Genomic DNA, 15,938 nt, shown 5'->3' with positions numbered 1-15,938 from the left:
ACTGTGCACAGTTCCTGTCTCTGTATCACACTGGGAGTCACTGTGCACAGTTCCTGTCTCTGTATCACACTGGGAGTCACTGTGCACAGTTCCTGTCTCTGTATCACACTGGGAGTCACTGTGCACAGTTCCGGTCCCCGTATCACACTGGGAGTCACTGTGCACAGTTCCTGTCTCTGAATCACACTGGGAGTCACCGTGCACAGTTCCTGTCTCTGTATCACACTGGGAGTCACTGTGCACAGTTCCTGTCTCTGTATCACACTGGGAGTCACTGTGCACAGTTCCTGTCTCTGTATCACACTGGGAGTCACTGTGCACAGTTTCTGTCTCTGAATCACACTGGGAGTCACTGTGCACAGTTCCTGTCTCTGTATCACACTGGGAGTCACTGTGCACTGTTCCTGTCTCTGTATCACACTGGGAGTCACTGTGCACAGTTCCTGTCTCTGTATCACACTGGGAGTCACTGTGCACAGTTCCTGTCTCTGTATCACACTGGGAGTCACTGTGCACAGTTCCTGTCTCTGTATCACACTGGGAGTCACTGTGCACAGTTCCTGTCTCTGTATCACACTGGGATTCACTGTGCACAGTTCCTGTCCTGTATCACAGTGGGAGTCACTGTGCACAGTTCCTGTCTCTGTATCACACTGGGAGTCACTGTGCACAGTTCCTGTCTCTGTATCACACTGGGAGTCACTGTGCACAGTTCCTGTCTCTGTATCACACTGGGAGTCACTGTGCACAGTTCCTGTCTCTGTATCACACTGGGAGTCACTGTGCACAGTTCCTGTCTCTGTATCACACTGGGAGTCACTGTGCACAGTTCCTGTCTCTGTATCACACTGGGAGTCACTGTGCACAGTTCCTGTCTCTGTATCACACTGGGAGTCACTGTGCACAGTTCCTGTCTCTGTATCACACTGGGAGTCACTGTGCACAGTTCCTGTCTCTATCACACTGGGAGTCACTGTGCACAGTTCCTGTCTCTGTATCACACTGGGAGTCACTGTGCACAGTTCCTGTCTCTGTATCACACTGGGAGTCACTGTGCACAGTTCCTGTCTCTGTATCACACTGGGAGTCACTGTGCACAGTTCCTGTCTCTGTATCACACTGGGAGTCACTGTGCACAGTTCCTGTCTCTGTATCACACTGGGAGTCACTGTGCACAGTTCAGGGCTGGGATTCTCCCCCACCCGGCGGGGCGCGGGGGGTCCCGGCGTTGTGGAGTGGCGTGAACCACTCCGGCGTCGGGCCTCCCCAAAGGTGCGGAATTCTCCGTTGCCCATTGCCCCCGGCAAGTCTAGGAGGTCCCCCCCACCCAGGCTCCACTCCAGCTAGTGACTGACTCTGTAGTTTCCCCCAGTTACCAGCCCGCCCCCCCTTCCCCCTCCCCATGCTTTACATGATGGAGCAGCGACCCTTCTGAGACTTGGTGGCAAACAGCTGCTGATACAAGGGGTGGTCGGCGGCATTGATGCTGGCGGCGATGGCCTGGATGGTGGGGCCAAACTCAACCACCCGCTCCTTATATTTGTAGCCCCCAGCGTGGATGCCCACCAACCCACCGTAGTAGCTAATGACCGGCGAGCCAGAGGCAGCGGGGTCGTGGAGGAACTCCTTGTCGTAGGGCACCCGCTCGGGCCTGGCCTGCTGGGCGAAGGTGTTCCCGGAGAAAGCCTGGAAACTCTGGCGGCCGGACAGGTCATCGTCCTCCTCCTGGCTCAGGGGGACGAGCACGAGGGCCTCGGTGAACTGGCGGCCCACGGTGTACACTACCCCTTGGGCGACGGGCTTGGTGGCAAAGGTAGCCAGGCCAGGCCTCAGCTCGGCCCCTCGGCCTTCGGGGATCTCCAGGGCCAGCACGGCATAATCCAGCTCCGGGGAGACGGCCTTCAGACTGGCCAACTTCCACTGGGTCTCGCCGGTTGTGCGGAAGGTGAAGCTCACAGTGGCTGCCTCTCTCACCACTGCGCCCCACTCACTCTCGGGCACCCCCTCCCCCACCATCATCTTGACCGCGTGGTAGCAGGTCAGCACGTGGCCCTGGGCCAGGTGGAAGCAGGAAGCCTTGCCTTCGTTGCCGGGTCGATTCCAGGACAGAGTGCCCACCGACTCGTTCATGCCCATGGGCAGCTTGGCGATGTTGCTGGGCACCCGGTTGGGCACGTTGCCTCCGGTCAGCTCTTCAAACTCCTTTTGCGCCGCCTCCCAAGGCTCCCCGCCCCCAGGCCGACCCTTCAAGTAGTCGTCGAGCTCCCGGGCCAGCTCGCAAAGGTTTGGCCTCCCCCCGGGCAGGGAGGCCTGTCCGCAGGCCCCCGCCTCCCCGGAGCCCAGCTCGTAAGCCCCGCCCTGCAGCTGCTTGGCAGCCACGGTCAACTGGAAGGCCTGGCGACTCTGCCGCTCCACCAGCTGCCAACCCGCGCCCCCCACCTCAGGTAGGAACCTGCCGTCCTTGCTCAGGGCCTCGCCTGCCGTCTCGCCTCCCAAAGCGAAGACACAGAGGTCCATCCCGGACTCGGGGTCCTTCAGAATTCCGGGAGCAGAGGCCACAGTAAACATCGCGCACTCCTGGTCTCCGGCAACGTCCTCTCGGCCCTGGGAGCCACCGCCGCTCCCTGCGAACAACACCTCCAGGTGGGCGTTCTCTGGCAGGCATCTGCAGGGCAGCCCCAAATTGAGGGCCCCTCGGAGGTGCTCCCGCTCCAGCAGCTGGATTGTCTTTCCCTCGTTTTTCTTCTCCTCCTCGCCGAACACATTGGCCGAGTTCCTCAGAGCAGAAAGCAGAGACTGTTCGGGCCTGCCCTTGGCTGCGTGCTTCTCGCCCTCAGAGCTTTGGAAGGCAAACGTGAATCCTCTCTCCGTATCCGCTGAAGCCATTGTGACTGCTCTGGACGATCGATTCAATCAGAAAGGCCTTTCTGACCAAGATACCAGGATTTTGAATCAGACCCGGAAGGCTGACTATTCACCTGCGGAGAAAACAAATAATGTCCAGTTAGGAGCTAGAATACTCTAAAAGCAGTCACGGTGGTTAACATCATCCAGGACAAAAGCACAACTTCGACATGCAAAATTTCTAATTCGCAAACATCATTTGTCAATCCAAACCCAATTTATAAATTAGAAAACACAATATCTCAATTAGAATCCCAATTGTTAAAACGTAACTTCTAAATTTGAAACGGAATTTCGAAATTTAAATTTGAATTTGAATTTGGGCAGCGGGGTAGCACAGTGGTTAGCACAGTCGCTTCACAGCTCCAGGGTCCCAGGTTCGATTCCCGGCTGGGTCACTGTCTGTGCGGAGGCTGCACATCCTCCCCGTGTGGGCGTGGGTTTCCTCCGGGTGCTCCGGTTTCCTCCCACAGTCCAAAGATGTGCAGGTTAGGTGGATTGGCCATGATAAATTGCCCTTAGTGTCCAAAATTGCCCTTAGGCTGGGTGGGGTTACTGGGTTATGGGGATAGGGTGGAGGTGTTGACCTTGGGTAGGGTGCTCTTTCCAAGAGCCGGTGCAGACTCGATGGGCCGAATGGCCTCCTTCTGCACTGTAAATTCTATGAACATAATATCTAAATTTGCAACATAATTTCTAAATTTGCAACATAATATCTAAATTTGAAATAGAATTTCTAAATTTGAAACATAATATCTAAATTTGCAACATAATTTCTAAATTTGAGGGCCGCAGGGTGGCACAGTGGTTAGCATTGCTGCCTCATAACGCTGAGGACCCGGGCTCGATCCTGGCTCTGGGTCACTGTCCGTGTGGAGTTTGCACATTCTCCCCGTGTCTAAGTGGGTCTCACCCCCACAACCCAAAGATGTGCAGAGTAGATGGATTGGCCACGCTAAATTGCTCCTTAATTGGAAAAAAAAAAGACTTGGGCATTTTAAATGTAAAAAAAAAATAATTTGAAAAAGAATTTGTAATTTTAAAAATAAATTTAGAGTACCCAACTCTTTTTTTCCAATTAAGGGGCAATTTAGAATGGCCAATCTCCAGACCCTGTACATCTTTGGGTTGTGGGGGTCGAAACCCACGCAGACACGGGGAGAATGTGCAAACTCCACACGGACAGTGGCCCAGGGCATGGGATCGAATCCAAGGAATAACAGCAAACGGGATTATTAATTAAATGATAAAATATTAAAACGTGCAGAGAGACCTGGGTGTCACAGAAAGTTGGTTTACAGATGCAACAGGTGATTAAGAAGGCGAATGGAATTTTGTCCTTCATTGCTAGAGGGATGGAGTTTAAGACTAGGGAGGTTATGTTGCAATTGTATAAGGTGTTAGTGAGGCCACACCTGGAGTATTGTGTTCAGTTTTGGTCTCCTTACTTGAGAAAGGACGTACTGGCGCTGGAGGATGTGCAGAGGAGATTCACGAGGTTAATCCCAGAGCTGAAGGGGTTGGAGTACGAGGAGAGGTTGAGTAGACTGGGACTGTACTCGTTGAAATTTAGACGGATGAGGGGGGATCTTATAGAAACATATAAAATTATGAAGGGAATAGATAGGATAGATGCGGACAGGTTGTTTCCACTGGCGGGTGAAAGCAGAACTAGGGGACATAGCCTCAAAATAAGGGGAAGTAGATTTAGGACTGAGTTTAGGAGGAACTTCTTCACCCAAAGGGCTGTGAATCTATGGAATTCCTTGCCCAGTGAAGCAGTTGAGGCTCCTTCATTAAATGTTTTTAAGGTAAAGATAGATAGTTTTTTGAAGAATAAAGGGATTAAGGGTTATGGTGTTCGGGCCGGAAAGTGGAGCTGAGTCCACAAAAGATCAGCCATGATCTAATTGAATGGCGGAGCAGGCTCGAGGGGCCAGATGGCCGACTCCTGCTCCTAGCTCTTATGTTCTTATGTCTGGTCACCCAAGAATTTCAGTGCCAGAGCAACACTTGGCCCTGTTCAGCTTGAGGCTATTGGCATGGACACGGCGGAATAGCTGCTGGAGACGGAGAGACGTGCTCTTCGGGGGTTGTGGATCATCTGATAACGTGGTCCACATACACACGAACCCCTTCAATGCCCTCCATCATCTGCTCCATGATTCTATGGAAGATCTCCGAGGCCGAGACAATGCCAAACGGCATACGGTTATAGCAGTACCTGCCAAACGGTGTGTTGAAGGTGCAGAGCCTTCTGCTGGACTCATCCAGCTGGATTTGCCAAGAATCCATGTGACGCATCTAACTTGGTGAAAAACCGGGTGTGCGCCATCTCCCTGGTGAGTTCCTCCCGCTTCGGGATGGGGTAGTGTTCCCACATTATATTCTGGTTGAGGTCCTTGGGATCAATACAGATCTGCAGCTCCCCCGAAGGCTTTTTTACACAGACCATCGAGCTGACCCAGCCAGTCAGTTCTGTAACTTTGGAGATGATGCCCTGGTCCTGAAGATCCTTGAGCTGCGCCTTCAGGCGCTCCTTCAGTGGAGCCGGGGCCCGGCCTGGTGCGTGGACCACAGGCGTGGCATTAGGCCATAGCAGGATCGTGTACCGATATGGCAGAGTGCCCATCCCATCAAACACAACTGGATACTGAGCGAGGATGTCGTCAATGCCGGCTTGAAGATCCACGTTGGGGGGAGGTCATTGTGTAGACCCACTGCACAAGGTTTAGCTGCTTGCCTGCCTGTGTGCTGAGCAGGAAGGCCCTGCCTGGCTTGACGATTTCAAACCTTAGCCTTGCGTGAATGCTCCTGTTGGCGACGAGCAGATGGCAGGATCCCAGTGCTGTGATGGCATTGCCGTTATAGTCCAGGAGCCGGCAGGTTGCTGGAAGCAGCTTGGGTGGCTTCTTGATGCGGTTGAAATCTGCCTGTGAAAGTAGATTGGCAGAAACCCCGTGTCCAGCTTGAACATTGATTTACTTGCATCACCGCACGCCATTCGTCCGCAGAATCCACAGTGAGGATGGGCAGGCTCCGTGATGATGTCAGTGAGGGATGTTCATGTGGTAATGATGCCCGCATGGTAGGGGGACTCCAGGCAATCGTTCTCTGGATCCGTTGTACTGCCAGGATCAGAATCCTGTAAACCTTGCTGGACGCTCCGAACGTGCCTGCGTTGGAATTGGGAGCGTTGGCCCTTGACTGGTGGTGCAGACCTGCAGAAGGCTGCATAGTGTCCAGGCTTCCCCCAGTTTCAGCATCGCCTGCCTCTTGCAGGGCAGTGTTTCTGTAAGTGGGCGGTGCTGCAGTTCGGGCACGTCATGATGTTGTTACGCTCCGTGCGTCGTCGCACATGCGGACGGCAGACATTCGCACCTGTGCAGTGTGATGATCGGCCGCTTCGTTATCCCATTCGCATCGCGTATGCGTGGGGCCCCGGGAAAAGTGTGCAAAATGGCCGCTTTCAACAATGCTGAGGCGCTGCATCCGGGCAATGGCCTGCACACTCTCTGCCTCTTGGGAGACAGGTTTCTCATTTTCAGCCGATTTGTATTGGGAATACCGATTTTTGGCGTGCTCATGCACTGTACGTGTTTCAATCGCAACTGGCAGGGTCATATGCTTGATTTTTAAAAACTGCTCTCTCAGAGGATCAGAGTGAACTCCAAACACGATTTGGTCTCTGATTATGGAGTCAAAGTTGCCGGACAGCGCTAGCAGGCGAAGGTTAGTTAAGGGGTTGAAAGATTCATCTTTACCTTATAGGCGTTGTTTGAATTTTTAGCGCTCAAAGATTTCATTGGTGTCCACTTCACAATTACTATCAAACTTGTCCAGGATGGTCTGTGAAGTTAAACGAGTTGAAGAGTTGGATGGCTTGATCCCCTGTAGTTGAGAGGAGAAGCACGATCTTTCTTGTATCAGACGCACCTTCGAGGTCCGAGGGTTCCATGTACAGCGGAAACCTTTGCTTGAATGTCTGCTAGTTGGCACTGAGATTGCCGGAGGTCCGTAGCAGTTGAGGAGTCTGGATCTTTTCCATGGTGCCGGGATACATTTGCTGGTCGTTACGGAATAGATTGAGGTAAGCCACCTGGGGATAGCAGTCTTCTGGTACCATGTCGTGTTAAGCACACTGAGATAACACGGGCTGCAACTGGATGCAGCTATGACTGACATAGACTCCAGACCTTGAAGTTAGTTCAATCTGATTTATTGAACCTGTCACACAGTTAGCTCAGTTCTCTGTGAGTTGGACTCTCTGCTAACCTGAGTGTGATTACTCTGTCTGACTGAACCCAGTCGGGGCAGCACGGTAGCATGGTGGTTAGCATAAATGCTTCACAGCTCCAGGGTCCCAGGTTCGATTCCCGGCTGGGTCACTGTCTGTGTGGAGTCTGCACGTCCTCCCCGTGTGTGCGTGGGTTCCCTCCGGGTGCTCCGGTTTCCTCCCACAGTCCAAAGATGTGCGGGTTAGGTGGATTGGCCATGCTAAATTGCCCGTAGTGTCCTAAAATGTAAGGTTAAGGGGGGGTTGTTGGGTTACAGGTATAGGGTGGATACGTGGGTTTGAGTAGGGTGATCATGGCTCGGCACAACATTGAGGGCCGAAGGGCCTGTTCTGTGCTGTACTGTTCTATCTGTTCTATCTATCTATCTACTAGCTCTTAGCCACGTGCTGTAGGTGTTATGTGATATATACACCCTAACTCACTCTGTAGATGTCCCCAGTGGAAAGAGGCGGAGTGTGAGTGCCTCGTGCCTTTCATAGTGGGGAAACCACCCCCAAGTGTTCTGCCTGCTGATTGGTTATGTCCTGTTCTCTGTGTTCTTTAGCTGCCTGTCTGTATCTCACTATGTGCATGTCTGCACATCATGACAGGGCCGCTCGGCAATGGGAAACCCAGTTGACCAGCCGGCGTAACGGAGCACAACGCCACCGGGGTGAAACAGGAATGTGGCGAGCGGGACGGGGAATACACAAAACACAATTTCCTCAATTAAAACAGGGCCCCTTCCCGCTGGCGGAATCTTCCGGTCCCGCCGATGGTGACCCCCCCCCCCCCCGCCTGCGGGTCTCCCAGTGACGGAGGTCGCGAGCAACAGGAAAAGCTGTTGAAAGTGGCGGGACTGGAAGATACCGCTGTTGGTCTATGGCAGGCCGCGTCCGTCTCCACCACCAATCGCACGCCGGGGGGAGGGGGGGGCGGAAAATCCCTCCCGCAATTTCAAAACAGAATGTCTCCGCCCAAAACACAATTTCTAAATCTGTGGAGGGTGCGAGGTTGTTGTGGGGAAATAGTCAAGACAACAATTTGTCAGAAGGCGTTGAGGAACGTGCGGAAGGGACAGAGGATTGCCAGGAAAGTTGAAAACAGACCAATATGAAGGGCAGCATCTTGGGAAGAAAAATAAGAGGGAAGCATATTATCTGGAGAATAAAGCGCAGACTCAAATCTTCAAACCTGGAGTAATGGCCACGGGGCATTCAAAAAAGAGGAAACCTAACCCATGTCTGGAGGGAGAATGGAAAAGCAGTTCTGCTGAACCGGTTTTTGAAACTTGGCTGGACCACACCCGGAACGCTGTGTGCAATCCAGGTCACAGGGTCACAACAGACTATAGCGGCATTGAAGAGGATGCAAAAAAGGTATATTTCATAGAATTTACAGTGCAGAAGGAGGCCATTCGGCCCATCGAGTATGCACCGGCTCTTGGAAAGAGCACCCTACCCAAGCCCACACCGTCGCATTATCTCCATAACCCAGTAACCCCACCCAACACTAAGGGCAATTTTGGACACTAAGGAATGAAATGAAAATCGAAATGAAATGAAAATGGCTTATTGTCACGCGTCGGCTTCAATGAAGTTACTGTGAAAAGCCCCTAGTCGCCACATTCCGGCACCTGTCCGGGGAGGCTGGTACGGGAATTGAACCGGGCTGCTGGCCTGCCTTGGTCTGCTTTCAAAGCCAGCGATTTAGCCCAGTGTGCTAAACCAGCTGGGCAGTTTCTCATGGCCAATCCACCTAACCCGCACATCTTTGGACTGTGGGAGGAAACCGGAGCACCCGGAGGAAACCCACGCACACACGGGGAGGACGTGCAGACTCCGCACAGTGTCCCCAGCCGGGAATTGAACCTGGGACCCTGGAGCTGTGAAGCAATTGTGCTATCCACCATGCTACCGTGCTAGAGGAGGACGATACCAGGGAGATGGGGATTGAGAATTCTGCTGGTAGTTTTAGATGGGCTGAATGGCCATTTTCTTTGCCACTTAATCTGATGAAATGCGATCCTGTGTAAAGTGAGTTTGTCCGGCACCTCCTCTACCACCTTCAACATTCACCCCCTCCACCACTGGCCCATTGCAGCAGCCAGACGTGTGAACCATTGCCCAGAGGCACTGCAGGAGCTCACCAAACCTTCAACAGCAACATCTAAACCAGACTGAGACAGGAGGAGGGCGAGGGGGAGAGAGACAGAGCAATGGAGGGGAGCGGGAGGTGAAAGAGAGGCAGAGAGACAGAGCTAGGGGAGTGAGAGAGATGGAAGAGAGGTGAAGAGAGAGGGGGAGTGTGTTGGAAGAGAGAGTTTTGGAGAGAGAGAGAGAGAGATGTGGAAGGGAGGGAGAGAGAGGTGGAAGAGAAGGGGTGGGACAGAGAGAGAGGAAGAGAGAGAGAGAGAGAGAGGGGGCGAGAGAGAGAGAGAGAGGAGTGAGAGAGAGAGAGAGAGGAGTGAGAGAGAGAGCGAGGAGTGAGTGAGTGAGAGAGAGAGAGAAGCCAGGAGCGAGTGGTGGGAGAGAGAGGGAAAGAGAGGTGGGAGGGAGGAGTGGGGAGGTGGAAAAGGGGAGGGGGCAGAGTGAGGGGGGGCAGAGTGAAGGGGGGGGCAGAGTGAGGGGGAGGGGGCAGAGAAAGGGGGGAGAGGGACGCAGAAAAAGTTGAGAGGGAGGGGGAAAGAGTGGAAGAGGGGAAGATAGAGAGAGGAGAGAGAGAGGGAGGGAAAGTGACGGGGTAGAGAGGGGGAAAAGTGAGACGGGTGAGAGAGAGGATGAGAGAGGGGAGGCGACAGTGGAGAGAGAAAGGGAGACTGGGAGACAGAGTTGTAACCAAGTTGGAACAGAGTCGCCCGGCGAGCATGTTTAGCCGGGTATTTAGGCCACCATTTCCTACACTGAGGAGTTTTGCCGTTGGAATTCCCAGGTGCAGGAAGTGATCGGGACGCCATTTGTAAATGGTGTCTCTATTTCCAAAACACCCCCTGACACAACCCCCCTGAACCCCGACAAAGCCCAAACTCACCGACAAGGGGGCTGGCGGGCTACCCTAGCAGCCCACCTCACAGTCGCAGGGCACCCAGAGGCCTGAATCCTGCTGGTACCACTCTGACAGTGTCCCAGCCAGCTTGCAGTGCCCGCTGGGCACCTTGGCAGTGCCAGGGTGTCACCCTGCCGAGAGGTCAAGTACCTGGGCGTCTCCGATCCCCTGCGAGACCCTCACAAGAGGTGCTCCGTCTGGTCCCCGTTTGTGGGCACCACCACCAAGATACATGGCCATTCGGCCCAACCCAGACCGTGTTGGTGTTTGTCCCCCACTCGAACCGCCTCATCGAAATCTACCTCCGTATCCGCCTGTGCCCTTCGTCCACCAGTCTGACTCCGGTTACTCTATTCGCCTCTACCGACCCACTCTCAGGGTGGACAAGCTGCTCCGGAACATTCCCTGTTGGTGCCTACCCCAGGTTCTGCTCCTTCGCCCACAGGAGGGGACATTCTCGCTGTATCCGCGCTCTCACGTCAGTGTTTATTGCAGGGGGTTTGGAGGAGAGGAATTAAGCTGTGTACAGAATTATGAGGGGAAGAGATAGGGGGTGGACAGGATGCAGTTCTGGGGAGAGTTCTAGAACCAGGGGATGTGGATTCAAGATAAGTGGCAGGAGATGCAGAGGGGACACGACGAAGAACCTTTTTTACGCTGAGGGTAGTGGCGAGTCCCGAAGTCGCTGCCCGAGTTGGTGGCGGAGGCAAAGACACTAAACTCTTTTAAAAAAGTGCCTGGATCTGCACCTTCAGTGCTGTACGCTGCAGGGCTGTGGACCGGGCGCAGGAAGGTGGGTGTCCTCGGGCGAGCATGGACAAGATGGGCCGAATGGCCTCCTTGTGTGCTGTAGGTTTTCTAGGGTTATCGGTCTTGCTGCAAGCTGTATAGGTTTTTGGTGAGGCCATGTCTGGAGTACCACGGGCAGTTTGGGTCTCCGAATCTCAGGAGATAAGTACTTGTATCGGAGACAGGTAGAGTGAAGACTCACGAGATTGGTCCCTGGGATGAGGGGGAGTCGGTGGGGGTGGGGGGGGGGGGGGGGGAAATCTCTGGGTGCTCCGGTTTCCTAGGTCGGGTGGGTGCAGACTCGATGGGCCGAATGGCAGAATGCAATCTCTGTTTGCAGAGATTCTCAGGTTTTATGAGGATGGTACTATTTGGCGGATCAGACTCGACTGGCCCCATGGTCTACCCCTGCCCGTTTTAAAACATATATCCTTGTCTTCTTGAACTTTGGCCATCTGGTGCAGAGGGGATTTGGGATGGCCTGTTCGTGGGATCGGAACTCCTGAATCACAGATGCGGGCAGAGCAGAGCTGATGGGAGTGTCTCAGAACCGACTGCTCGTCTCTCTCTCTCTCTCTGCTCCGGCCACGCCTGTGCCTGCACGTTCCCGGTGAGGGGGCGCAGAGCACTGACCTCCAGCCATGAGGCGGTTCCCCAGTGACAGCTCCAACAGGGATCGAGCAACGCCCGAGGCGAGGAAAACATAGCGAAATGGGAAGTTAAGTCCTCAGCCATGGACAGAAACTTTGCATCTTAAACGTTCAACCCAACATTCAAAATGACACAAGGGAGTCAACTCACCAAGAGTTCCCCACACCAGCTGAGGTGACGACCAGCGAATGATTAGTGACGCTCATTCAAGAACCTCCTTTGAAGTCCTCCTCTCTGCTCCTTCACCTCGAGTGGCGCTGGCCAAAGGCATCCTCCTCCTTATATCAAACACAGGAGGGAGTGAGGGGTGGGGTTTGTGAGAACCGTAGGGGGAAGGTCGACAGAAACGATCAAACCCGGGCCCTCATTAGCCAACAGTGACAGCCAATCGATAGAGCTCAGGATGCTGCCACGTCAGGTGTATGCAAGTGGGGTTGGGTCACGGCCAAACCACGGTGAGTCACAGAGGCTGCGGGATCTGACGGAGCCAGGAATCTGGGCCACGGAATGATAGGATTGATGGGATCTCGCCAACCCTTTGGAAACCCGGTGCCTGAGGCAAATAGAATAGATGCCTGTGAAGGGAAGCGAGATGGTCAGGTGCAGGAGAAAGGAACAGGGGGGAGATGATGATGAGGTTGCGATGCAGAGGGTTGAGGGGAAGCAGCAGAAACGCAGAGCACGGACCAAACGACAGCTTCCTGAGCTCCACACAATTCATTCTTCCACAGACCACACATTTTGCCAATGCACACCCGGTAAGGCAGTGTGAGGATCCTTTTTAAAAAACATTTACAGTACCCAATTCTGTTTTTTTCACTTAAGGGGCAATTTAGGTTGGTCATTCAGCCCCTTCTCCAGCCTGTTACACAGGAACAGGAGGAGGCCCCATTCAGCCCCTCCAGCCTGTTACACAGGAACAGGAGGAGGCCCCATTCCGCCCCTTCTCCAGCCTGTTACACAGGAACAGGAGGCCCCATTCAGCCCCTTCTCCAGCCTGTTACACAGGAACAGGAGGAGGCCCCATTCAGCCCCTCCAGCCTGTTACACAGGAGCAGGAGGCCCCATTCAGCCCCTTCTCCAGCCTGTTAGACAGGAACAGGAGGAGGCCCCATTCAGCCCCTTCTCCAGCCTGTTACACAGGAACAGGAGGAGGCCCCATTCAGCCCCTCCAGCCTGTTACACAGGAACAGGAGGCCCCATTCAGCCCCTTCTCCAGCCTGTTACACAGGAACAGGAGGAGGCCAATTCAGCCTCTTCCCCAGCCTGTTACATAGGACCAGGAGGCCCCATTCAGCCCCTTCTCCCGCCTGTTACACAGGAACAGGAGGAGGCCATTCAGCCCCTTCTCCAGCCTGTTACACAGGAACAGGAGGAGGCCATTCAGCCCCTTCTCCAGCCTGTTACACAGGAACAGGAGGCGCCATTCAGCCCCTTCTCCAGCCTGTTACATAGGAACAGGAGGGCCCCATTCAGCCCCTTCTCCAGCCTGTTACACAGGAACAGGAGGAGGCCCCATTTAGCCCCTTCTCCAGCCTGTTACACAGGAACAGGAGGAGGGCCCATTCAGCCCCTTCTCCAGCCTGTTACACAGGAACAGGAGGAGGCCATTCAGCCCCTACTCCAGCTATTTACACAGGAACAGGAGGAGGCCCCATTCAGCCCCTTCTCCAGCCTATTACGCAGGAACAGGAGGAGGCCCCATCCAGCCCCTTCTCCAACCTAGTACACTGGAACAGGAGTCCATTCAGCCCCTTCTCCAGTCTGTTACACAGGAACAGGAGGAAGCCCCATTCAGCCCCTTCTCCGGCCTGTTACGCAGGAACAGGAGGAGGCTCCATTCAGCCCTTTCTCCAGCCTGTTGCACAGGAACAGGAGGAGGCCCCATTCAGCCCTTTCTCCAGCCTGTTACACAGGAACAGGAGGAGGCTCCATTCAGCCCTTTCTCCAGCCTGTTACACAGGAACAGGAGGAGGCCCCATTCAGCCCTTTCTCCAGCCTGTTGCACAGGAACAGGAGGAGGCCCCATTCAGCCCCTTCTCCAGCCTGTTACACAGGAACAGGAGGCCCCATTCAGCCCCTTCTCCAGCCTGTTGCACAGGAACAGGAGGAGGCCCCATTCAGCCCCTTCTCCAGCCTGTTACACAGGAACAGGAGGAGGCCCCATCCAGCCCCTTCTCCAACCTAGTACACTGGAACAGGAGTCCATTCAGCCCCTTCTCCAGTCTGTTACACAGGAACTGGAGGAGGCCATTCAGCCCCTTCTCCAGCCTGTTACACAGGAACAGGAGGAGGTCCCATTCAGCCCCTTCTCCAGCCTGTTACACAGGAACAGGAGGAGGCCCCATTCAGTCCCTTCTCCAGTCTGTTACACAGGAATAAGATGCCATTCAGCCCCTTCTCAAGCCTAGTACACTGGAACAGGAAGAGGCCATTCAGCCCCTTCTCCAGCCTGTTACACAGGAACAGGAGGAGGCCCCATTCAGCCCCTTTTCCAGCCTGTTACACAGGAACAGGAGGTCAGATTGAGACATGAGGGGCAACCTTCATTATTAGACGGGGCAAGTCCGGCACTTGATAGGATGTCCCGTCGATTCCCTTTCTGCAGGGGTTTGATTGATTGTGGACCCACTCAACAGCAACGTGGTGCCCACTGCGTCGCCCATACAGATAGTGGATGAAAAATACACAGGCAACCAGGATGTGGTTAAAACTAACAGTTTATTATAAATCTGTTTCTGGATATGTATAACACCAATGTAAGGAATCGTTAAGTTAACTGTGGAGAGACACAACACAAAATGAACAGCAAATTAATTTCCGTGGCCAATAGGAGAGACACCGTCAGCTTCTGCGTGGGCGTATTCGAGGAAGGTCAACAGGTTTTGCATGGCAGGGGAACGTTGAATTGTCTGAAGGTCCTGAAGGAGTGCGTCACGATTTCCGATGCCCATCAGCTTCTCCTGTGAGCACAGAACAGACAGATGGTCACAGGGGTGCCACACAGTTATCATGTTTTCTCCCACACCATGTGGGTAAAGATGCTGCCCTGATGGAGCAGGATAAGAGGGGTGGGGACGATGTACAGAGTACAGTTGGAGGGGAAACCTGCCATTGGATTCAGTTACTATAAAGTGAGGAAAGAATTCCTGCTGTGTGGTTGGGGGTGGTGGATTGCAGTCTGCAGAAGCTGGAATTGTTTTACTTATGGTGAAGAACCAAGGGCGACATGAGGAAAAATCAGTTTTACATTGCGAGTTGTTGGGATATGGAATCCGCTGCCTGAAAGCAGATTCAATAGGAACTTTCAAAATGGGGAATTCGATAAATACTGGAACTGGAAAACACTTCCAGAGCAATGGGAAAAGAGGAGAGTGGGGCTAACTGGGCACATTCCTTCAAAGAGCCAGCAGAGGCAAGATGAGCTGAAATGCTGCATCGTTCTAGCGATGTGAGGCCTGCTGTAAGACAAGATGGGAGAGAAACATGTGTTGGCAACGCGATGTATAGCACTCTTCTTCCAGGACTCCCTCCCCCTGCTGCCCCTGTAAAGGTTGAACTAACTGAGCTGCTGGATTGTAGCTCATTATTCTTGCTGTCCAAATTCTTGCAATAATAATAATCTTTATTGTCACAAGTAGACTTACATTAACACTGCAATGAAATTACTGTGACAAGCCCCTAGTTGCCACATTCTGGCACCTGTTCGAGTACACAGAGGAGAATTCAGAATGTCCAGTTCACCTAACAGCTCGTCTTTTATGGGAGGAAACTGGAGCACCCGGAGGAAACACAGCATACACGGGGAGAACACGCAGACTCCGCACAGACAGTGACCCAAGCCGGGAATCGAACCTGGGACCCTGGTGCTGTGAAACAGCAGTGCTAACCACTGTGTCACCGTGCACTACTCCAGCTGAGGCCAAACAAGTGATCTCTGGGCAAATGGGCCAGCAACCAGCGCAACACACTAAAATAGGCAAAGGAACTGCAGCCAGATTCACCTACTCCACGGGGCAGCAGGGTAGCATGGTGGTTAGCATAAATGCTTCACAGCTCCAGGGTCCCAGGTTCGATTCCCGGCTGGGTCACTGTCTGTGTGGAGTCTGCACGTCCTCCCCCTGTGTGCGTGGGTTTCCTCCGGGTGCTCCGGTTTCCTCCCACAGTCCAAAGATGTGCGGGTTAGGTGGATTGGCCATGCTAAATTGCCCGTAGTGTCCTAAAAAAGTAAGGTTAAGGGAGGAGGGGGGGGGGGGGGGGGGGGGGGGGGGG

The 15,938-nt window shown here is 53.7% G+C and overlaps 2 protein-coding genes across 6 annotated transcripts in view; both read right to left on the bottom strand.

The window, feature by feature from the left end:
- Positions 1–1,239: 1,239 nt before the first annotated feature.
- On the bottom strand, positions 1,240–11,938 carry LOC119967887 (serine protease FAM111B-like). Its single transcript, XM_038800978.1, has 2 exons — positions 11,817–11,938; positions 1,240–2,978 (listed from the first exon to the last, which is right to left on the bottom strand). Exon 2 carries the CDS (start codon positions 2,884–2,886, stop codon positions 1,408–1,410), a length of 1,479 nt encoding a protein of 492 aa, XP_038656906.1. The 5' UTR covers positions 2,887–2,978; positions 11,817–11,938; the 3' UTR covers positions 1,240–1,407.
- Positions 11,939–14,368: 2,430 nt separating this feature from the next.
- LOC119967885 (centromere protein Q-like) overlaps positions 14,369–15,938 on the bottom strand; it is a 70,285-nt gene continuing 68,715 nt past the window's right edge. For all 5 annotated transcript variants that reach the window (XM_038800974.1, XM_038800975.1, XM_038800973.1 and 2 more), the window contains one exon: positions 14,369–14,629. In XM_038800974.1, the coding sequence (XP_038656902.1) occupies positions 14,480–14,629 (150 nt within the window). In that variant the 3' untranslated portion in view covers positions 14,369–14,479. The remainder of the gene's footprint in view (positions 14,630–15,938) is intronic.

The sequence above is a fragment of the Scyliorhinus canicula genome, chromosome 6, assembly GCF_902713615.1.
Source record: "Scyliorhinus canicula chromosome 6, sScyCan1.1, whole genome shotgun sequence".
NCBI classification, from domain to species: domain Eukaryota; kingdom Metazoa; phylum Chordata; class Chondrichthyes; order Carcharhiniformes; family Scyliorhinidae; genus Scyliorhinus; species Scyliorhinus canicula.
Note: the sequence above shows the minus strand (reverse complement) of the source record. Positions and strands in the feature narration are given on the sequence as shown.